This window comes from Silurus meridionalis, chromosome 14 (assembly GCF_014805685.1).
Source record: "Silurus meridionalis isolate SWU-2019-XX chromosome 14, ASM1480568v1, whole genome shotgun sequence".
Taxonomy (NCBI): domain Eukaryota; kingdom Metazoa; phylum Chordata; class Actinopteri; order Siluriformes; family Siluridae; genus Silurus; species Silurus meridionalis.
The window spans coordinates 12,885,782-12,910,695 of record NC_060897.1 but is presented as its reverse complement, the minus strand read 5'-3'; the positions used below and the strand labels follow the sequence as shown (position 1 = coordinate 12,910,695).

The window sequence follows — 24,914 nt, the reverse complement described above, 5'->3', positions numbered from 1 at the left end:
GGGGGTTTGCTACATACACACTGACCACTTTATTAGGAACACTAGAACTTTTGCATATTCATACAGTTATCCAATAGTAATGTGTGTAATCACCAGTGTATTGGATGTGTATAATGAAATGTGTAATCTGAACATAATGTTTACAAAAAACAAAAGAATAACAGAAAAGAGTGACCTCTGTGGCATTGTTTGGCATGTGTCAGATGGGCTGGTATAAATGTTTCAGAAATTCCTGATTTGTAGTAATTTTCACAAACAACAGTCTCTTGGTTGATAAAAAGAGATAAGGGTAGAAAGCCCAGACTGGTCTCAATTACCAAGAAGTAATTGTAACTTAAATAGGCACTTATTACATTTGAGTTAAACAAAAAGGTATTTCAGAACACATTTCAACCTCCAGGCATCTTAATCAACATAATCCACATAGTGTTCCAGTGTCTCTCAGTGTCTCTCAGTGTCTCTCAGTGTCTTTCAGTGTTTCTAGTGCCTCTGGTATCTAATGTGGTTTTATGCTGTCGTAGGTGCTTTTTACCTTTTAACCTTTTTCATTCTTGTGTGTTTTTTTGATGCATGATGATATATTTTTGTGGTGCACAGCCAAGTCAATATATTCAAAGAGGTGATTAATGCTGGATTAGAATCAGCACACTTAGAGCAGTAATGAGAACAACATATCTTGTTCTCAAAGGGTGAAATGTCAAGAGTAATAAATGTGTGAAAAGAACAGATTTGAAGTGGTGGCTAGGAGAGAGGGTCATGAAGCGGCCATATGTGAATTACATACGACTTTTTTATTTATTTATTTATTTCTATAATGATGAATGCATCATTATTGGACTGCATCATTATTGGAAAGAGTCTGGCCATTCAGGATAATGATCGCAGATAAAATGTTTGGGGGAGGGGGAGTAGTATATCAAGACTTTGTGTCGAAAGTCTTTTTGGGTACCTCCAGGGGACTGTCTGGCTTTATTTCTGCTGAATAAAGTCTTCTTTTTCATTCTATCTTTTTATTTCCTTTTTTTGGAAAAGCATTTACAATTGTACAAAACTTGTATGTGTATATATATATATATATATATATATATATATATATATATATATATATATATATATATATATATTACACATACAGTGAGGAAAATAAGTATTTGAACACCCTGCTATTTTGCAAGTTCTCCCACTTAGAAATCATGGAGGGGTCTGAAATAGTCATCGTGAGAGACATAATCTAAAAAAAATAATCCAGAAATAACAATATATGATTTTTAACTATTTATTTGTATGATACAGCTGCAAATAAGTATTTGAACACCTGTCTATCAGCTAGAATTCTGACCCTTAAAGACCTGTTAGTCTGCCTTTAAAATGTCCACCTCCACTACATTTATTATCCTAAATTAGATGCACCTGTTTGAGGTCGTTAGCTGCATAAAGACACCTGTTCACCCCATACAATCAGTAAGAATCCAACTACTAACATGGCCAAGACCAAAGAGCTGTCCAAAGACACTAGAGACAAAATTGTACACCTCCACAAGGCTGGAAAGGGCTACAGGGAAATTGCCAAACAGCTTGGTGAAAAAAGGTCCACTGTTGGAGCAATCATTAGAAAATGGAAGAAACTAAACATGACTATCAATCTCCCTCGGACTGGGGCTCCATGCAAGATCTCACCTCGTGGGGTCTCAATGATCCTAAGGAAGGTGAGAAATCAGCCCAGAACTACACGGGAGGAGCTGGTCAATGACCTGAAAAGAGCTGGGACCACCGTTTCCAAGGTTACTGTTGGTAATACACTAAGACGTCATGGTTTGAAATCATGCATGGCACGGAAGGTTCCCCTGCTTAAACCAGCACATGTCCAGGCACGTCTTAAGTTGCCAATGACTATTTGGATGAGCCAGAGGAGTCATGGGAGAAAGTCATGTGGTCAGATGAGACCAAAATAGAACTTTTGGGTCATAATTCCACAAAACGTGTTTGATGAGTACCATCCCAAGAACACCATCCCTACTGTGAAGCATGGGGGTGGTAGCATCATGCTTTGGGGGTGTTTTTCTGTTTTTCAAAATCCCTCCTGCAGTGTGTGCAAACCTGGTGAAAAACTACAGGAAACGTTTGACCTCTGTAATTGCAAACACAGGCTACTGTACCAAATATTAACATTGACTTTCTCAGGTGTTCAAATACTTATTTGCAGCTGTATCATACAAATAAATAGTAAAAAAATCATATATTGTGATTTCTGGAATTATTTTTTAGATTATGTCTCTCACAGTGGACATGCACCTACGATGACAATTTCAGACCACTCAATGATTTCTAAGTGGGAGAACTTGCAAAATAGCAGGGTGTTCAAATACTTATTTTCCTCACTGTACATACACACATATATATATATTGATTGAGATGGTTTGGACATGTGCAGAGGAGGGACATAGGGTATATCTGTAGGAGAATGCTGAGGATAAAGCCACCAGGAATGAGAAAAAGAGGAAGACCAAAGAGTAGGTTTATGTATGTGGTGAGGGAAGACATGCAGCTAGTTGGTGTGAAAGAGGCAGATGTAGAGGACAGGGGGGTATGGAGACGGATGATCCGCTGTGGGTACCCTTTTAATGTGTGAATGTCCGTCAGCCACCACTGGAGACCGTTTTAAACCCATGGAAAAACCTTGATTATATAAATAAAATATAATGTATATTTATGGCTAATTGCAAATGTTGCATGGCAAATAAACTGTTCAAGTTAAGAAGCTTTTATTGTAATTTCTACTATATATAGTTGACGCAGTACACAGTCAGATGAGACAACATTCCTCCAGAACCCTGGTGCTACATTAAACATCATAGAGCTACAACAGACAACATAAAGCTAAGAGCTAAGGACTAAAGTAAGTGGTCTTGCCACATAAAGTGCATCGTGTGCAACCAAGTGCAAACAGTTCAGTTTGTTTTAACAGTATTTTAATTTATTTGTAATGCCTATTATAATTATAATTTAGATGTTAGTATGCTGTTTGTATGTTTGTATTATTTTACCTATTTAAATTTTCTACATTTTGCCTTGTTTTGTTCTAAATAACAGTAAACAAAAAGAAATTGCTAACAACCTATATGTGATGCAAATTTGACTTGATTTTTATTTTTACTGTATAAAGCAAAAAAAAATGCAAAGATATTTAACCTTTTAACTAGTTCCTACTGTTGGTTGGGAAGCCATTTTGGCCTTATGAGGCATCTTACCCTATTCTACAATGGGGCAAAATAGCACTGTGAGAATAAAAATCAATAGAGCATTTTGACACTACCTTTGTTTTCTCTCTTCATTTTTCAGATGACCGCTATACAGCGTGTTCTTGAATATTTCTATTGTAAAACATTTGTAATCTACCTCTTGAATCTTTGATTTAATATTTGTAGTTCTCAATCCACAGATCCTAAATAACTTAATGGTTTTATTTTATGGAATGTCCTGACTAATTATTTAATTAATACCTTAATGTTTATTTTATTGATGGGGCGTGAAGAGACTGGGCATGGACCACAACAGTGCAAATTTTCTTTTAATGACTAGAGATCTTACTAGAGTTCTTACTGATTATTCTAAAATTTGAATAATATAAATCAAATAAATTTGTTAATATAAAATTTATATAAAAGTGTTAATAAATTGTTGCGTGTGACTGTTATGTTAATTTAAAAAAAATTTAAGTTCCTTAACATTTACTTGAAAAATGTTCAACTTTTAGAATTCAAATATATTAAACTAAACTTTGTAATGTTCTAAATGAATGTTCTTAGAAGGTAAATATTCTGTTAATATGGTTATTAACAAAATGTTATTCTGTTAATCTTGCAGAAATGTTGTACCAACCTTAAAAATGTTTGGTAACATTTTTGAATATTCTAAAATAACATTCTTAAAATCTTGTATTTTTAAATAATATTTAGGTGAAAAGAACATTGCAGGAATATGTTCACCCTAAAATAACATTCCAGCAACATTAAGCAAACTGGACATTTGAACGTTTTTGGAATGTTCCAAATAAATTTACATAGAACGTTGTATTTTTGATAAAATTTTAAGTTGAAAGAACGTTGCAGGAATGTTATGCTAACTTTAAAATAATTTTCCAGCAACGTTAAGCAAAATAAACATTTTCATGTTTTTGGAACATTTCAAATCACCGTTCCCACAACCAAAAGAGAATGTTTTGAAGAAAACATTCTCAAAACTTAAAATTGTTAGCTGTGTCCCAGGACTTCTTCCATGGTAAAGTCTACTTTTTTAACACCACAATCTTGAAAATAGTTTGTTACTTTTACTTGGTATTTTACATGTGTTATTAAATTTGTTACTATGGATAATACTTTGCCATAACACAGAAAGCAGTAAAGCATGGTGGAGGTTTCCTGCAGGTTTGGAGTTGCATTTCCGTGAATTGAGAAATTTGGTCAGGATGAATGGTGTCCTGAATGCTGAAACATACAGGCAGATACTTATTCATCATGCAATACCATCAGGAAGACATTTGATTGGCCCAAATTTTAATCTGCAACAGGACAACAACACCAAACATACAGCCAATGTCATTACAAACTATCTACAGCATAGAGAAGAACAACAAGTCCTGGAAGTAATGTTTTTAGCACCCATAGAGCCCTGATAACATCAAGTCTGTCAGGGATTACATGAAGAGACAGAAGGTTTTGAGGTAGCTTACATCCACAGATCTATGGTGCCTTCTCCAAGATGTTTGGAACAGCCAGGTTCCTTCAAAGATTGTGTCCAAGTGTACCTAGAAGAATGTATGCTGTTTAGCAGGCAAAGGTGGTCACATCAAATATTTATTTAATAAAAATTCCTCTCCTGATTGTTCACTTTCCACTTTGTTAATTGATAAATATTAATTATCATCTTACTTTTGAAAGCATTCCCACTTTTACACTTTTGAACAGTACTGTGCATTACAAAGAACAGTGGAACAGATGCATTATCAATTAATTCATTGCCAAAACAACAAAAAATGTATTAGCTGTATGGATCACAAACTATCTACACAAAATAGTAAATAATATTCAAACACATTTAGTCAAATTAAAACACTAAGTTTTTGAGTCAATAATCTTATAAAACTCTTAAATGAGAGAGAGGGATTTGTCAGTAGTTGAGTTTATGGGCCTGAGCATATTGCTTTAGATTTACAGCATTTGACAGATGCCCTTATCCAGAGCAACTTACATTTATCTCATTTATACAACCAAGCAGCTATGGAGGTAAGGGCCTTGCACAGGGGCCCAGAAGTGGCAGCTTGGTGTGGCTGGAATATAAATTTACGACCTTAAAAACTAATGTCTTAAAAACCAAACTACCACCTGATATGTTATCCAAGCACAACTCTCCAGGCAAAATGGACCAGTAAACAAAAAACATCACACTGTGACAAGAATGAGAGACAAGTAAGAGAAAGATGACAGAAATGATGCACCACCCCAATGCTTTTTTTCTTTTTATGGAAAAAAAAGTCTAGCTTTTTTTCCTCAATACAGTATTCCCCCGCTTTACCGCGGTTCGAATCTCACACCCCCAGTTTATTGCAGATTTATAACTATTTTGTGTCACTGTTAATACTGTACTGTACATGTACTCACTATAAATGTGATACCGTGTACTGTATTTCTACAAATTTACACAAAATACATCTCGCTATATTCTTGCAAATGTTTTCTGTGTGTTGAAAGTGTGTGGGAGGATGATTTACGGCTTAAACAATAATAAAAAAGGCATTTTGGAATGGTGTCCGTTTATCGCAGCTTTTTGTTTAAGTACACATTTGAACATGACCAGAAACTCATATATATCGAGACTCTGCTTTAGCACCATGCTATATCTTATTCCAGAGGGAAAAGAAATTGACAGTAGGGATGGGTGGATTGATCCTAAAGCATCTGATGATATTTTCGATACTGGCATAAAGGATTGATTTTCAAAAAGAGGTATTAATCCTGGTTTTTTTAAGCATGTAAGTTTAATAATAGTAATATGCTATATAAGTAACGATCCTGTTTTAAAAATGTAAGAAGTAGAAAGTACAGATATTTGTGTCAAAATTTAATGAGTAAAAGTTAAAAGTTGTACAAAAAATAAATAGTGAAGTAAAGTACTGATACCAGAAAAATCAGTGCAGTAACAAAGTATATTTTATGTTAACTCCCACCTCTGGCTATACCTTACACTGTGCAGATATGAAGATATTACAGTATTCCATGTGGAGCAGAATATTACACTGCATATGAGTATAAATATTTCAACTAGACATTTTGTTTTACATAGTATGATTTTTATTAAAACATTTCATACAAATTACATAGAAGTATCGGTATCGACATTGAAGATACTTGTCTTGAAAGTACTTGGCATTGGATCGAAAAGAAAATCATTTGTATCGACCAATCCCTAATCGCGAGAAGCTATTTTAATGCGAGATTACACAAGATTACACGAGATGATCATCAACTTTCCACAGCGACAACTATTTTCGTAACAAGGCCATGAGGGCAGCACAGCAGGCTGGTCCTGTGAGCGCCATCTACGGCTGCGCAGAGAGGAGTTAATGATTAGCTGAGCTGCTATCACGTGATTACGTCTCGGGCAATCGCGTACGCTGCTGTGGAGCATCTTGTCCCAGGGGTAGCTGCAGTATAGGCTGTGCGTTTAGCTGAAGGTACATATTACACCCACCGACCACAGTACTGGTGAGCTGGAAATGGTTTTCAATCATTTATAATTACTCGATGTAAAGTCTGGATTTTGTAATTGCATATTTATATCCCTGCCGTACGTGTTATTTGCCTACCGCTGCGTGCTAACGCTAGTGACTTAGCACGCGCTCACAGCTAGCTCTCGGCCTGCCTTTGTTTAGCTATAGAGTGTGTGTGTGTGTGTGTGTGTGTGTGTGTGTGTGAGAGAGAGAGAGAGAGAGAGAGAGAGAGAGAGAGGTGTGTTAGCATGCAGATTTGCTCATTGCGTCTGTTAGCCTATTCTGCTGTATATTATAACTATAAGAATCGTTTGTAGTTGATGAATATGATTTTTACTACAATCTCACTCGAAAGCAGTTTGTTTCGTTGTTGTGATTCCTGTTTCCGCCGATTTAGAAGCTCAGTACAGTGAATTAAATGTGTTAAGCGACTGGCGCGCATCAGAACCCCATCAACACCCGGGACCTGGATAAAGAGTTTATTAGTAGTGTGGGATTTTTGGTGTGTGTGATTGGGATTTGGCCCGCTGTTCAGATCAGCGGTGTAAAAATGGCCGCTTGATTGTTAATCCAGTGATTTTCAATCCATCGTCAGGTGTGCCGTGCGAAACTACAATTCAGTTGCACTTCTTTGGTCCAAAAGATGATCATTTATTTACTGGGAATTATTTGCCAAAGTTGTGCGCTTTTGATTGCTATGTAGTGACTGGCAGAGTCGTGTAAATACTTCTCCACGCCAGTAGGTGGTGGTGTAGGTAGCGCAATACCGACCTTGTTAATTAGAAAAGAGTGAATGATGAGCGGACATGTAATAGAGAAATATTTGATGACTGGGAAGTGGTTACTCAGTGTTTAAGGCTCTTATTATTAATCAGAAGGTCAGAGGGTTCATCCAGAGTATCACCAACCTGCCACTCTTGGGCCTTTGAGCAAGTCCCTTAAACCCTCTGCTTCAAGGGTGCAGCAAAATGGTGGACCCTGAGCTCTTAGCCCAATTGGCGAACATCGCTGGTATATGCAAGAAAAAAATTATTCCTAAATTATTATTAAACTTAGAAACATGCACAAAAATGCCAGGGGTAAAGAGTTAGTGCAGTGTCACTATGGCTGCTCACTCCGTCCTGGAAAGTTTTTTGTTGTTTTGGGCATGCATGAAAACGCAAAATAATTTATAGTGTTAGCGATATGGATTCTTTTGCATTCTGACATTTGTTAAAGTATGCTTGAGTTAAGTAGATCATATCTTTGGATAATGAAGTATTAAATGTAAAACACACCCTTACTTACATGCGTAACCCATTCGGAGTCTAACAGTCTATTTAATTATTCCATTTATTTATTTTTATTTAACTGATTTCATTTGTCTAATAAATTGATTACTCAGTTTGATCAATCAAATACATTTATTGCATTAATTGTATTCATATAATTTTGTTTTGTATAAAATATTATAAAACATATTTTATATATACAAATAAAAAGAAACCAATATCATGTTTTGGATTTCTTCCTCCTAACCGTGCTTTTAAAACCGCGGTACGCACTGAACTGTCAATTTTCTGTTCGTTGCACAGCTTATATCTATCTATCTATCTATCTATCTATCTATCTATCTCTCTATCTCTCTTTCTCTCTCTCTCTCTCTCTCTCTCTCTCTATATATATATATATATATATATATATATATATATATATATATATATATATATATATATATATATATATATATATTTATTTGTCCCGTGCCTCGAAAAACACTGCCTTGATCAATTCTGAGTTAGCATTATTGGAGAGTCTTTGATAGAACACTACTGGATGAGGGGGAGCAGTGCAGGTGTATACCACTACCACGTTGTGTACCCTTACCTGCTTCTGCTGTGGTCATGCTGCTCAGGGCTGTTTTTTTTTTTTCTTTATTTAATGTCGAACACATTTTAAGGTTATAAATCTGAATTCTTACATTAAATTTTCCTGATACCAGAGTGTACAGGTGAATTTCGGAGCAGCAGCTCATGATGTACAGTATTTAGCAATATCTATAAATTTGTGTAGAAGAATAAATAGGAAATCGACTAATGCCCCCTCCCCCCTCCACAGCAGTATATTTTAATTAAGTGTTGTTTTTATGTAATTTTTCTGCAAGATTGTTCTGGTTTATCTATGACAGTCTTTCACAGATAAAATCTTATCTGATAAGCTTTTTCCTTCGCCATCTAATCTGTAGCTAACGAGCATCTTAAAACGGATTCATTTACTGGTACCAATCTCACAAGCAGTACAAATGGTTGTATGGAAAAACACAGAATGGTTTAAAGCTGATTTGTTTTTCTTCTTAACCATTCTAATTTTGTATAGCACATCTTAATGTTATAATTGATGGCAGTTTATTGCTTCTGACATGTACTACTGATTCTGTTTTTGGATAATTTCTAGCAGAAAAACAGAATTCCCTACCATTTCTCAATGGGATTCAAGGGTTGGCGGTTTACTACATGTTGAAAAATGGCAGATGTGCTGTAGTCTTTATTTGTGCAACCACTATCTAATACTAAGCTTTTAAGAGTCAGTATTGAGATTTTGATTGTCAATTTTCAATATAAGTCTCTCCTGAGATTACATGCTGAAGTAATTGGAACATTTGAATTTGGATTGTTTGCATCTAATGTCTCCTTTTTTCCATTTGAAAGGATTTATTTGGTCAGTAGAGAATCTTTAAGGGTTAGTATAATACACCTGGCACATTCTGGATGTGGCTGCACCATCGAAGTCAGCATTTTTGCCTCCATTTTTAATTCTTTTTTGTTATTTCACACCAGCTTCGTTTGAATGCTGTGCATGTTATGTGCTTCATCCTTATTTTCCTCCAGGCAAGCAATTTTTTTACTGCAGTTACATAGCTGAACACTGGGCATGTCTGTAGTTACACTCTTACTTGAGCACATTATATAATGCTTCAGTCAATGTAGAGCAGGGCAGTATGTCCTGTTAATTAAATCTCTGATTGTTTGAGACACAATTTGATTTTAAAAAGATAATTTTTTTTATTTGAGCAAAAACATTATAACCAAACATGAACATTTTTTTTTTTTGTATGTTTATTTTTTTTACTAAAACCGCAATGTGCAAACTTACTTTCGCTATGTTTTCTTATTTTAGAAAAACAATAATCTATACAACATAACATTTATTTTTGGGATTAATAAAGTGCAAACGTTCACTAGTCTTTAAGAAAATAATGTAATATAACAAAATACGAGGGTTTTGTAAAGTGAATATACAGACTTAAATCACTTTTCATGAAATAAATACTATATAATAGTGTATTATCATTTTTTTTGGGTTGGGTGTCTTGGGGCCGCCGCTGTCTTGTTTAGCTCGCAGCGCCACACACGCCTCCCATTCAACAACGTGGTTCTCATTAAGGTGCTGGAATAAATTGGCCGTGCTGCGTCTTTGAGTTGCGACGAACTTCAGACAAATTTTACAGCGTGCTTTGGTTTGTTTAACGTCTGAATTTGCAAACCCGAACCATTTCCACACGACTAAAGAAATCCATGTTGTATTATGTATTTCCCAAGTGTGAAGGGGGGTGGGGGGCTGAGAGCGAAGCAGAACGACGGAAGCCCACTGTGCCAAACTGAAGTGAAATTGTAAAATCGTTTTTCCCATCAACGTAAACCATAATTTGGAATTAATCGATAATAACGATTAATTGTTCAGCTTTGGTTCAAAACAAGCAAACCATTTAATGGTGTTTTTCATCGAATAGTGAACAAAGGTAACGCCACATTCCTCACCAGGACATTTACTGAATTGCAGGTTATTTTTACCCTGTATAGCTGGGCTGTCTCTGTGAAAGAGGTGACGAAAGCAGTGGCGTTGCTACAGAGATGTGCTGCATAGTGCCGTGCAGGCTGAGTCACTCGGTGATGATGCTTTCCTAAAACCGCACCAAAGCTGCTTGTGTCTGTGAGGAGGCATTTAAGTATAAGTGGGGCGATCAGGTTCTAACAAACGACTACAGACCGAATGTCCGGGAAAGAAGAGGATAAATGAAAGACAAATGATGATGACCAGATTTTTATGGATTTCTTGCTAAACTTCGGTTTCTCTTTGTTCAGGGTTTCAGCTTTGTATGAGGTCTCAAAATTACACGCCACTGCATGGCTATTGTTAGTTTGGTTGCAAAGGATTGTAGTGCATTAATCTTTTTGATTTTATTTTCAGACAAAAGTGATACTTCCAGCTGCCTGATCTGAGATCAACACAGTCATTTCCAAACCCCAAGGACCTCATAGTTTCAGCTATGGTAAAAGTCAATACTGCTGCCAATTCCTATTTTATTTAAGGTGTATTTTGAAATTGTTCAGCCTAAGACTGTATTACCACTCACATTGCTTTACATGGCACATTTGCTGCTGACACCAAATATAATGTTTTTGTTTTTAAATCTCTCTTTGAAGCCGCCTCCACTACGTCATCGCTCTATGCGGATCTTCGTGAACGATGATCGCCATGTTATGTCCAAGCACTCCGCTATCTATCCCACACAAGAAGAGCTGGAGGCTGTGCAGAATATGGTTTCCCACACTGAGCGTGCCCTCAAGGCTGTGTCTGATTGGCTGGACGAGCAAGAGAGGGGATCTGCCAAATCGAATCCTGTCGATGGTGCAGGAGATGCACATAAAGAGATGTGAGTAGGAGAGTTTTCTGAAGCATTGCAACTGCAGCTGCAACCACCCAGAAAAAAAAAGCATAAGTGAATCAGTTTCTTCTTGTTCTTAATGTTTAAATGTGAGCTTTGCAAATTAGTTGTTTTTAGCATGCATTTAGTTAAAATTTTCTTCATATATTAGGGAAGCAATGCAGTCCTCCTAACGTTTCTCTTTTTCTTTCATCTGTTAATTCTAAAAATTATATTTCTGTTGCAATATTCATTCATTATAATTCTATTATATAATGAGTTTTTGCTTGAATATGAAATGACCTTAAATATGAAGTTCTGTTGCTCTGAATCGCAGTGAGCCCAAATCAGCGGAGCAGACGACACGCTCCCTGCGTGGTGTGATGAGGGTGGGCCTGGTGGCCAAAGGCCTACTGCTGAAGGGGGATCTGGACCTGGAGTTAGTGCTTCTCTGTAAGGACAAACCCACAGCCACACTTCTAAAGAAAGTGGCTGAGAATCTCAGTGTGCAGCTCAAGGTAGAGCGCATCATAAATACATCATAAATAACATCACGTTGTGCGCATTATGTTTTCCACAGTGCAAAATGTTTTGCTCGTCTCCTTTCAGCTCATCACGGAGGATAAGTATGAGGTGATGCAGTTTATCCGTGACGCCTGCATCATGATCAAAAACGCCAAGCAGCCCAGTCTCAATCTCACCATTCACCTGACGTCACCTGTTGTCAGAGAGGAAGCTGAGAAGCAGGCTATTGGAGGTAGGTTTACTCGTTTTAGAGACAAGACAACGCAAAGAAATGCAGTCTCCGCTAAGCCAGGAAATACAAATAGACTGGACTAATAGAGACAGAGAGAGAGAAAGAGAGAGACTAAATATATATTGTTTATTGGGCCTTCAATGGAGCTAGGGGATGTTGTGTGGCACATGTTTTCAAGACTTGTTTATATCTACTTAGAGCCTCGTAGTTCCATGTAATGTACATTTTTGATGGCCCAATATACAGTAAATTAATTAAAGGAGAGCAAACAGTAATGAAAGGATAGGAGGTAAAAAAAAAAAAAAAAACAGCCCCTTTTAAGGGTTCAATGAAGGCTTACTGAGAATTAAGAAAGAAATCACAAACCTAGTTGTTTGCATGTGTATATATACTGAGAAAGAAATGGAACAGTTCGCATTGCAGCAAAAATGAGCAGCGAGAATTTCCGAAAACTCTCTGGTTGCTAGAACCAGCAGTGACTGTTGACTTTGCCATTCTTTTAATAAAGAAGGGAAAGGGGTTATAGATAACGCTAGGGCCATTCAACTCCGCACCGTAGGCGTTAGTTTAGCTGAGAAATTTCAGAATATACGCTGTACGTCAGTAATGACCTGGTGGTGGTAAGGTGCCAAGGATATTTTCAAAGAATTGTTGAGCTTCAAGAACTGGGGTATTAATCCCTGCTGTACGATGAACCGGGTAGTTCAACATAAAGCCTAGCCCTATCTATGATCCCACTTTTAGCCAGGCCTGCTTTAAGGTCCAAGAAGCCATCAGTTTTGCTGCAGTGTGGACTCGTTTTTTTTTGTGCATCTCACTACTTCTCACTGTGGTTCAAAATCTGATTCTCTCTGTCAAGCCTTCTAGTCTGTCAATTTTAGGGACGCTGGACCTTTGACCAACTGGACGCTCTCTGTCTCGGAAGGGGCAAGGCAGCAATCTAAAAAAAAAAAAAAAAAAACCATAATAGAAGGGGATGGAAGGGGAGGGGTTTTGCCCCCCATGGTACATAAATGCACTCAGCCATCTCTAATTTCACTGAGGCATTACCTTATGCTTTCAAACAAACACCACAAAACCCTCGAACCACATGCTTACTCCCATGTACATTCCCGCATTCTTCAATTACTCACTGGGAGTCATGGGGTGGAAGTAGCCACTTAGATTGGGGAAATACAACAAGCCCACAATCTTATAGTCTAGTAGGCACCTGCTTTCTTTTATTTTTTCCACCAGCATAGGGAGGGCTTTTGTTTTAGTTGTTTCCAGTGGGGGAAGTTCCCCTCCCCTTTCTCCCCCTGCTGCCTCCTCCCCCTGGCCGTGAGACAGAAAAAAAACCCCTTGGTCAAACTGTACCTTGTCTTCTTATCCCACCCGCCAATAGAAACGCTATCAGTCAACGATCCCCCGGATGTACTGGACAGGCAGAAATGCCTGGCTGCCTTGGCGTCTCTTCGCCACGCCAAGTGGTTCCAGGTTTGCATCTTGTCTTTATTTGTATTCTATCTATTAGTCGAGTTTTCTTTTTTTTTTGTTGTTGTTGTTTGTTTGTTCTTTCATGTTGTGAATACATTGTTTTGGTGTGGATATTTCTCAGCCCCTCTCCTACATACACACACACATTCTTTGCTATATAATACATTTTGCTAGATGGATTAAAAAAACCTTTTGATGGTCTCATGTCAACATCTTATCGATTTAACTTGTATCGATGTGTCAGTGTCCAGATTTTTTGGTACAATGCCACATCCTAACTGTCTCATGTTTGAGCATTCCCAGAATCGCAGCTTTTTAGTTTTACATCAAATGGTTTGTATTGTTCTTTTACAGAAGTCTCATTTTTGTTGCCAGTATTAGATTTGCATTTAGGTGGGTGCAATATTTCTAAGTTTGTCAATCCTACATTTCTCACCCTTTCTCTATTTCCTTTAAGAGAAATTCATTACTTCTAGAGTCGCAGTTATGCGTATTGTCACTTTAATGCTTGCAGAAATGAGATTATCTTTGTAGTCATTTTTCCAGGACATTTGTATACTAATTATAGTATAGTAACACAAATATCCCAACTCCTCTCTATTTACCCCCTTCCTATACCCAAAAAGGAAATATTGCACCTCAGCCGAAATTTGGTGTAGCTATTACTCTTTAAACCTTTGTGTCAGATTTTTTGTTTTCCTTGTTGTATGTGTTGAACGAATTCTAATTCCCACACTAATTATCACAACTGCAGCCGTATTTGTCTCCTGCTGTTTGGCCTTACTGGCATAATCTGCTATTTTTATATTATTTTCCATAAATGTGGCTTGTTTAAGTCTCCTAATAATTTTGTACTTAACAAATGTTACTTCACCACAGCTATACAGTGTCTCTTTAAAGTGTGTTGTGATTCATTTTTTGATTATAAGGGGGTGTAATCTTCATTCACCTGCTTGTGTGTCTAGGCCAGGGCCAATGGGTTGCGCTCGTGTGTGATTGTCATCCGGATCCTGAGGGATCTCTGCACCCGTGTTCCCACTTGGGCCCCTCTTAAAGGATGGGTAGGTTTCTGAATGCTTGCTATTCATGTATGAATTAGAAACAATCAATGAATAATGAATAATTTCCATTAAATAGTTATTGAAATCAGCCTACCGTGCTTACATTATTAAAAAAAAAAAACTGGCTCATCGTCTACTTCAGCGGTCCCCAACATTTTTTGCGCCACAGACCGGTTTAATATCGGGCAATATTTTCACGGACCGACCTTTAAGGTGTGGCGAATAAATGAAACACAATAAAATGATAAGACCGGCATAAAAACAGGCATTTTCTAAATATAATAATGAACTTATATCCACTGTGATGTTTTTTGGTCATGTGACCGAGGCATCTTCACATGCATCGAGAGTGAGTCATAGACAGATGTGGCAGAGAGAATCTGGTAATTTTCCAAACTAAAACCTCGTTAATCAGATGATAAATATTGTGAGGAATATTGTTGGCTCTTATTGTAAAGAATACTAACGTAATGCTACATGCTTTTGGGTGGCATGTTTTGTATGTCAAAATTTAAATGTCACACTAATTCCTACATTTTGATAATCTCTTGAAGCCTCTTGAGCTACTGTGTGAGAAATCGATTGGCACAGGGAACCGGCCAATGGGAGCAGGAGAAGCTCTCCGCAGAGTTTTGGAGTGTTTGGCTTCTGGAATCCTGATGTCAGGTAACTGTGACCACTTTATTCTCCCACAGAATAATGGACCTCATTTCTTATATTTAATTAAATATGTTGGTTAACTGAATAGATGGTTCTGGCATCTCTGATCCCTGCGAGAAAGAGCCGACTGATGCCATTGGTCACATGGATTTCCAACAACGAGAGGACATCACCCAGAGTGCTCAAGTAACTTAGCAATATAAATATATATATAAGGGTGTAATGGTACACAAAATTCAAGTTTTGGTACAGGGCTGAAACGTTTCGTCGAGTATTTCGATTATAAACATTAATCGAGACAAATCATTTTAACTACATTTAACGCCATTTAACTACACACGGCGCACCGTGTTTCTTACGGATTATTATCATTGATGCACCACCACAAGTTTGGGATCATTTCAAACTAAACCATAAAGAAAACACAATACAGTGCAGTTACTGTTTTTAAAGTCATTTGGAGTAGATTTTTATATTTTTATTTATATGCAGTTCAAAAAGTTCCTCCACGGTGGCGGCACAGAGCAGGTAGTGGAGCAAGTTTTTAAAGATGGCGATTAAATACACCGATTTCGTGTGTGGAAAATCTCAAGCAGCTTTTCCGGAGACAAGAAAACCACATCACGATACTGTGCGAGATTTAATAAATAAATACATGAGTGAGAATACTAGTTTCTTTAAACGAATATCTTCCTATAACCTGCTCTACATGGCTGCTGCGACAGGAATTTTTGAAAACATTTTTTGCCTTGTATTTGTGTTTTGATGTAATATGGCAATTAAATACTCTAAATGGGGTTAGTTTTCACAATTATATTAGTATGCAAATTTAGCTATACAAATTACTTGACCCGTCCTATTTTCTCTTGTATATTTAGTATTGTAATTTTATTAAAGAAAAAGTACTTATCTGATAACGTGATTAATAGATGGAATAGTCGTTAGAATACTCGATTGCTGAAATAATCGATAGCTGCGTACCCTGGTTTTTAAGCCATTGTTCGATTACAGTACAATTAGGGGAAAGAAATTCAAAACATACAGTCGCTTGTCAGTTTTTATTAACGCAGTATATTAACATTTTGTGAAAATCAACATTTTAATTTTTTTTATAAAATTCCTGCTTGGTTAAATAATATATAAAATAATATTTTATAATCATTTATAAAAAAAATAAAAGCGAATACATCAAATGAAGCCAATAAACGTTTATATTAAATTGAGTAATAAATTGACACAAAATAAATTGATTAATGTAATTTTTTATTTATTCAATTTTATTTAAATAGTTTACATTTGTTAGACCTGATGTGTGTAATACAGATGGGTATATATGTAATAAATGTGTGTTTTACATTTAATATTTAATTTACTAAAGAATGTTCAAATCAACATACCACAAATGTTTCTGCGTATGTCGTATTTCGGTACTTTTTTAATAATATACCGGAATTGACTGTATTCATGCGTAATACAAAAAATAAAATAAAAAACGCCCAAAGTGTGAGGCAGAAAGTAAACAAACTTGCAGTCCACCACATAAGTTTTTTATGAAACTCAGATTTTAACTATGTTCCTCATTGCATTCGTTACACACGTGCACTGAACCAAAAGCCCTTTGCCTAAATTTTTCGGTATGAATACGTGTATCATTACACCCATAGTATTGTATGATTGTATGAAGAATGTGTAATTTATAAGTTATGGAATTTTTTTTTTCTCTTCCAAATCTTTTGGAATTACAGCATGCTCTAAGGCTTTCTGCTTTCGGGCAACTTCACAAAGTACTTGGAATGGATCCTCTTCCTTCTAAAATGCCAAGGAAACCTAAAACTGAAACCCCGATCGACTACACAGGTTTGCTTAGTGTGCTGTAATTCAAAATGATATGCTTTTAATCCCTTTTTCTTTTTTTTTTTTTTCTTTTTTTCTGGGGTACAGGTTGACATGACTTTTCACTTGTATTTATAGTTCAGATTCCACCAAGCACAACCTATGCTCCACCCATGAAACGACCAATTGAAGAGGAGGAGGGTGGTGATGACAAGAGCCCTAACAAGAAGAAGAAGAAACTTCAAAAGAAATGTAATTTTATAGTAATTATGCTTGCAGTAGTAAATTGAAGTAAAGTTGCAGCTAATGTTTGCTTTGCCTAGAATTGAAACTGATTATCACCATGTTGCAGCTCCAGATGAAAAGTCGGAGCCTCCTCAGGCCATGAATGCTCTGATGCGGCTAAACCAGTTAAAGCCTGGTCTCCAGTATAAGCTAATTTCTCAGACTGGACCTGTTCATGTGCCAGTCTTCACCATGGCTGTGGATGTCGATGGCAAGACTTTTGAAGCATCCGGTCCGTCAAAACGCACTTCCAAACTTCATGTAGCAGTTAAGGTGAGTGTTTTACTGCTTGTTATGGCTGATAAAAAGTGCTGACACAGGAGACTAAAAATCTCACAGAAAACCTGACCTTATTACATGCTTCATGCTATATTTGTGCATTAATATATGTGATTAATATATGATTTACCTTGTTGTCACAGCCACTGTCAGAGCACTGCTGTGCTATTGATTGAACACCTGACTTTTCAGAATTGGGAATTCAATGTCAATGTAGTATAAAGGAAAATTTGGAAAACTGGAACTCGACAGTTTACGATGTAGCAATTTTGTGTTGCAGCCTGTTACGACAATCGTTTTTTTTCCCCTTTTCACTTATCTACACTCAGTACCCCATAATGATAGTAGTGATAAAATTCTAGAAATATCTGTAAAAAAAAATTGAAAAAACCCTAAAATATCACATGTATTCAGTCCCTTTGCAACAACACATGAAAATTAGCTCAGGTGCCTCCCAACTCTCTTCATCCTTGCTGATATGTTTCTACACCTTGATTAGAGTCGACCTGCTGAAAGGTTTTTTGATTTTACACGATTTGGAAATTCACCACACCTCTATAGATGGCCTCACAACTGGCAATGTATGAGGTGGTACCAAAATGTTTCAAGACTTGCTCTGTTTACAAGAAAATAGTTTATTTATCCATGTTTACACACTATTGCCTTCAAAATAGTCCCCTTGCACTGCAATACAATGCACCCAGCGTTCCTGACACTTCTGGTACGTGTCCTGGAAGTCTTCTTTTCGAATAGTGTCAAGCACCTTCTGCTATTTGTTCTGGACCTCTGCACCGGTGTTAAAACGGCGTTCTTTAAACTGGCAAGTTGGGTGGGTGCTGAAGCAAAGTGTTGTTTCTGGTGAGAAACTCACACGTGAGGAGAGGTGACATGGAAAGCACAACTCCTTATGTACACAGTACGATGTCTTTTGCCGCACTGACTTATGATGGTCAGTGCTCCCTGTGACTGTGTATGCAGCCTTGTGCTGCCATCTGTTGGCGTGCTACAAAACTAGTCTTGGAACCTTTTGATACCACCTCACATATAGTAGTAAAAACCAATCCTTGTGCTCAGAGGAACTGCCTTCGGCGCTCAGAGACAGGATTGTTGTGAGGCACAGATTTAGGAAAACGCTACAAAAAAATTCCTGCTGCACTAAAGATTCCCAAGAGCATTGTGGCCTCCATAATTCTCAAATTGGAGTGTGGCACCAGCAAAGCTCCAGAATGGCTCCAAGAGCTGGTCACCCTGGCAAAACTGAGCAATCACCCGGGAAAGAAAGGCCTTGGTAAAATAGGTGACCAAAAAAAATCAGAGTGTCACGCTTACTGAGCTCTGAGAGGCTTCCATGGTTTACGGCTTTTTAAAAAAATTTCTAGAATTCTGTGTTCACTTTGTTATTATAGGGGTAATGAGTGTAGATTAATGAGGGGGGAAAATACATTTGAACGATTGTTGTCAAGCTGCCACATAAAATATTTTGTGAATGCAGTGTGCGTGTGTGCGCTTATAAACTTTGCTTTAATCGAAAAACCATTACACGCACTTAGATTAGTATAAAGTTGGAGACATGGCATTTGTTTCACGCAGTTAGACAGCTTCACATGGTGCTAGACAGCCTTCAATATTTGTTGGTAGTGCACCACATGGATGCATGTTAATTTCTGAAGACACCTGTAAGTGCACATGTGCCAAATGACTGAACTCTAAGCATGTTGGCCATTTTGCGTGCATGTGCGTATAATTAACAGGAAGTATAAATGAGCCTTAAATGTAGTGGTTTGGAATATAAACTGAAATAGTGTAAAAGATCCACTTGGTTTACACTGATATGCTGATGAAGTTGTGTCCAGTGGATTGATACAAACCCTATTAAACCAATGTTTGTGGTAGGTTCTGCAAGACATGGGCCTTCCCACAGGAGTGGAGCAAAAGGTTGCAGAACCAGTAAAAGCAGAGGTGGTACCACCCACTCCGGAGATGGAGGTGAAGACTCCAGTCCCGCCAACTGAAATGGAGGCTCCAATCGATGTGACCACAAACTCTGAGCCTGCTGAGAGCACTGAGGTAATGATCACTGGGAAAGTTCTGAGGTTAGGCTCTGAAATCTTGAGCTAAATTAGTTTTTAACTAACAGTAACAATGTTGTATTTATGGTGGGGTGTGTGTTTGTGACACAGTCTGTCTCAGCGGTTGCTTTTGGTCCTTTGGTTTTGCAAATCTGTTTATTATAATTAAAAGGCTACATTTATTTCTTTTTGTCACAGGGCGCACGGCAGCAGGGCCCCATTTTGACCAAACATGGCAAGAACCCAGTGATGGAACTGAATGAGAAACGTCGAGGTCTCAAATATGAGCTTATCTCTGAGACTGGTGGCAGCCATGACAAACGCTTTATCATGGAGGTATAGTTATATAGATGGATCACTTTATTTATTTTTTTATTAAACTCCTGGTTTGAAAAGGTTTCAGTAAGCATTAATGGGGTTAAAGGTTTCATTTGTTGATGCTCGTGTGCTGTTCTTTCTTGAGATATATTGAAATTATTTTAACTGAATGGTTCTTTGCCGCAGTTTGGTATGTGTTTAAATTCTTCTTTTATTTATTCTGTAGGTTGACATAGATGGACAGAAGTTCCTGGGTTCAGGCTCCAATAAGAAGGTGGCAAAGGCATATGCAGCTCTGTCTGCTCTGGAGAAACTATTCCCAGATGGCTCCAACTCTGAAGCAGCCAAGAAGAAGAAATCAATGGTAATGAACCTTCATCTCTTTCTTTCACAAGGTCATAATAGAGAAAGAGAAGGGCTTGTTTGTGTTGATTTGGCTTGGTGTCTTGACAGTTTTGAGTTGCATTGCAAATTAAAGACTTCAATTAGTCGTCTAATACTAGCTGTGACATTTTTATGCTTATTTTAGCCAACTATGTTGGTTGGGCAAAGATAGTTATACCCTGTCTAAAGGTTTCCTGCTCAAAGCTTGATGAGGTCAACATTAATATTGTACTAAAGAGAAATCTACTTTTATCATTGTGGGCTGAGAATTATTTTCAGGATTTGGGTGCAATGTAGAGCTTTATAAAATATGTAATTTAATGTGTCAGGTGTAGAAGTACTTCCTTTTCCAGCAAGCAAATGTTTAGCTTTTTAGCTCAAGTGATTTAGTCTGACATTCCTAAACTTCTGTTTTTACATTTCTTTTAGCACACACCAGGATTTGGAATGATTAGTGGAGCGCCTGCTGATCCAACAGCCAATCCCAGAGGTAGAGGACGAGGGCGAGGTAGAGGCAGAGGGAGAGGTTTTAATAATGGCGGCGGATATAATCAAGGTATACAGGATATAATCAAGTATTAGGACTTGCATCATTTTTAATGTCCTGATTAGGTAATAATATTAAAATGTTGTGCAATTATATTATTTTAGTAACAGTTTTAATTATTAAGTGTTCAAGATTTGTGAGCTTATTTGAATGATGTGCTTTCGAATGTGTCTCTTTTTAGGTGGCTATGGAAGTTATGGATATGGAAACAATGCTAACTCTGGCTACAGTGAGTACTTCCCTGTTTCCCCCTGGATTTATTGACCTTTTTCTCTTTTATCCTCCCCTTTGTTACTTTTCATTTTTGAGAACTACATGACCAGAATTTTAGTTATGGATTTGTCTTTTTTTTCCCCCTCTTGTGTATATATCATTGTTGATGTATTTTATATTGTTTTGTATTTTTGTTTTTTTATTTATGGTTTTGTGGGAATAATTCAAGCAAAGTTTCTTATGTTCTATCATTTACGTTCATGCATATTGAGATTGTCTGGACTGAATGTGCATGTGAAGTTTGTTCACTTTAATTAAGATCAAATGTTATGTTACATTTCTCTCTCTCTCTGTATTCTCTCTTTTTATTTTGTTGGTTTTTTTTTTATTATTTTATGTATATTTCTATCTGTAGAACATGTTACCTCTGTGGCAGTTTTTAACAAATTTTGGTGCAATGCACTTAAATAAACCCTAAATATTATTCCATGCCATATATTTGGTCTTCATACACCTTGAAAATCTGTAACCAACACTGGATTCAGCTGGGACTTAGCTGCTGCTGCACCTCTGCAAAAGCACAGGAGAAAGTCGTCACTTAACAACTGGATGATATGCACAGGCCTCAATTTTGTTTTAGATTTGCATTGCAATGATTAATTTTGTAACAGTGTCTCAAACAACAGTCAGATCCAGATGTTACATTTTATTTCAGTGTTATAATGTATAATGAAGACGTAATGTGCCATGCGGTGAAATGATACATGGTGACATGTTAATGTTCTATGTTTTCCTCTTAATGTGTATTTCCTAATAAAATTTGTGCTTTAAGCTATGCTTTTATATTTAATAATTGAAATGCTGCATCATTTTTGGTTGGTGGTTGGATGAACTGTGAATGTGAATTGTATTGAAACAAAAAAAATATTTGTTTTTTTGTCAGTGAGCATTGCTAACTGTTATGGTTCACTTAAGTGATTTTAAATGTAATCAAGGCAATTGCTTTTATTTTTATTGTTTTAAAACAGAAATCATTGCACACTAATCCTGAACTGCAAAATCTGATTGTTTTATTTGATGAAATTGTTGGGAAACAGTTTGGGAAATTTCTGGTACTAACTCCTGTTTCCCTTTTTGAATGTAAATATGAATAATCACACTTAAAGGCAAACCTCACTGTTGAATATATGATCACTATGTGCCCTATTTACCCTAGTCTGCCTATACTAAAAATAAAAATGTCAGGGTATATATTAGTTGTACTTTAAGTATGTATTTGTCCTAATTGAATCACTCTTGGCATTATTTCACCGTTTTAATTTCCACTGCTCGTTCCTGTTCAGATTACTACAATAATGGTGGAGCTAATGGGGGATCTTCAGGAATGCCTCCTGGACCAGGCCCAGCGTCCAGTGCCTCAGCAGGTGGTCCTCCAGATACAGGTGGCTTTGGCTCATATTACCAGAATGACTGCGGTTACTCCACCCCAGGTTCAGTGGGCAAAATCCCTGGGAAGAAGGTTCCAATGCACCAGGGAACTAAACCTCCAGGCACAGGAGCAGCTCCTGTAACCTACCCAAACCCCACGGGCCCGGGGCAAAGTTCCTATGGCCAGTATGGGCAGAACTACGGCCAGGGCAAGAAGAACTTTGGCCAATCTCAAGGTGGCCCCACAGGTGGAGGTTACGGCAACTACAGCACAGCTTATCCATCCCAAGTGACAGGAGGTCCAGGGTCTCAGGACTACGGCTATGAGGGTATGTTCTTGTTTGTTCTCTGCTTGTCTGCATTTATCTCTTTGTTCTCGATGGTAAAACACGTGTGCTTCACCAACCACGAGCTTATGCGAAAAACGGAAGAGAAAGTTTGCATTCATATTGTTTGTGCATTCAATTATTATTCCATAAATTTGCAAATAAACGAAATTATGCTTTTAAAAATATGTTGCATTCTCCAGAGCTAATAGACATGTCTGTTTTCTTTAGGTTATAGTAACCAGTCAAACTACAGCCCACAAGGATCCAATCAGAGTTATGGTTCCAATCCTGGACAGTACCATAATCCCGGAGTGGGCTATGGCCGTGGTGAAGGCAACATGAACTACCAGTACAGATAGAATAAACCTGACACTCACACGCTCTTCATCAGCATTGCGGTTTTTGCTTGGTAAACCATTTCCCAAGTAGCAGCCACAGAATTGTACTTTTTCAGATGTTCTCACTGACACCATGTAGTTGTACAAGATTAGGAAAAGTACTTGTGTGGGGTATTTTTCGTGCAAGTGTGCTTTTTTTTATTTTATATATATATATATCTATATAGATCCTCTCCTTAAGGACAAAGAACCACCACAAGCATGTTGAGACCCGATTTTGAATTTGACTTGGCAAATGTCATTTTTCCATAAAATTTCAAAGCTGGGTAGTTAGACATTCAAAGCTCGCACCCCCACTGTGTGTTTTTTTTTTTTTTTTTTTCTCTTTAATGTTCGTTTCCCCACCCCCCCATCTACCCATTTTTAATGACGTTTTATTTAAAGGTTTTCATTTTATCCCCCTTCCTTAAATGACTTTTGAATGTTTGTGTTTATTTCCCCGTCATTGTAGACATTTAATAGTGTCCTTTTTTTTAAATTACCTTTGCTTTGGATAAACTTGTGAAAGATGTGAAGTGTAAATTCGGCTCGTCTATAGCTGTTTTGTGTGTTTTTGGGGAAATTCTATTTTTTAGGAACAATGTCCTTCACTGTATATTGTAACTACTCCTCATTTTGGAAGGAAAGAAATTGTGAGGTCACTGGACTGTCTGGCTTTTGTGTCTTTTAATATACTACTCTTTAACACTTTTCCATGTCTTAAATATATGATGTCTTTTTGGGACAGGTGGCTGTGCTATTGGCGGGAGTGGGCGGGGTCATTGGAAATATGAGTTAAAAATGTGAAAAATTGAATTTAAATTTTTTGCACAAATTTATAAACCCTTTCCTTTCTGCCACTGAAGGAACTCAGGAACAGACAGCTTACTCCCGTTTCCTTCAAAGAGCCTGTTCTTCCTGTACACCAACAGTATGCATAAGGTTCATGTGGGTGGTCAGATTTATACGATATAGACTTTTGTCTGTGATGTGTATTTTTCCTCATCTTTTATAGTTGTGTATGTATGATTGTATGAGTTTGCATACAAGAGCAATTTTCTTTCCCCAGTTGTGGATGAAGTACACAAACCATGTAATTGAGTAAAAGTAAAGATACAATAGGTAAAATATTACTTCAGTAAAAGTAACTTTTCAAAAGAACTCCCTTTAAACTTTCACTTTATCTCTTTAAATAATCATGAGCCCAAAATTTCTACAGCTACTTAAAAAATTTCACACAAGGACATGGGTGTTGTGGCAAGTTCGAGTCAGGAGTTTCTTCATCATTTATTCCTCTCAAAATGTTCTGCTTGCTGTTGAACGGATGCTGAACTGTTGATAAGATACCACCAAGCACCAATCAAAACAAGTTCAAAACAGCGCAATCTCTACCCTGATTGGTGCTTTGCTGCGTACCTGACAGTTTTTATCCACTCATGAATAAAAAA

The 24,914-nt window shown here is 37.1% G+C and overlaps 1 protein-coding gene across 3 annotated transcripts; it reads left to right on the top strand.

Moving 5' to 3' along the window:
• The first annotated feature begins 6,614 nt into the window (after positions 1-6,614).
• On the top strand, positions 6,615-24,177 carry ilf3b (interleukin enhancer binding factor 3b). Of its 3 annotated transcripts, none has more exons than XM_046865754.1 (19): positions 6,615-6,730; positions 10,994-11,075; positions 11,230-11,459; positions 11,788-11,968; positions 12,060-12,207; positions 13,592-13,683; positions 14,649-14,744; positions 15,299-15,410; positions 15,493-15,590; positions 17,150-17,261; positions 17,376-17,489; positions 17,590-17,795; positions 19,695-19,868; positions 20,069-20,206; positions 20,415-20,552; positions 21,002-21,128; positions 21,301-21,348; positions 22,676-23,089; positions 23,318-24,177. In XM_046865754.1, the coding sequence occupies exons 2-19, from the start codon at positions 11,073-11,075 to the stop codon at positions 23,446-23,448; spliced, it is 2,562 nt and encodes an 853-aa protein (XP_046721710.1). In that variant the 5' UTR covers positions 6,615-6,730; positions 10,994-11,072; the 3' UTR covers positions 23,449-24,177. The 3 variants fall into 3 exon arrangements, with proteins under 3 accessions (XP_046721710.1, XP_046721709.1, XP_046721711.1); XM_046865753.1 differs by having other exon boundaries at positions 6,615-6,761; XM_046865755.1 differs by lacking the exon at positions 6,615-6,730 and adding an exon at positions 10,763-10,906.
• The last annotated feature ends 737 nt before the right edge of the window (positions 24,178-24,914 follow it).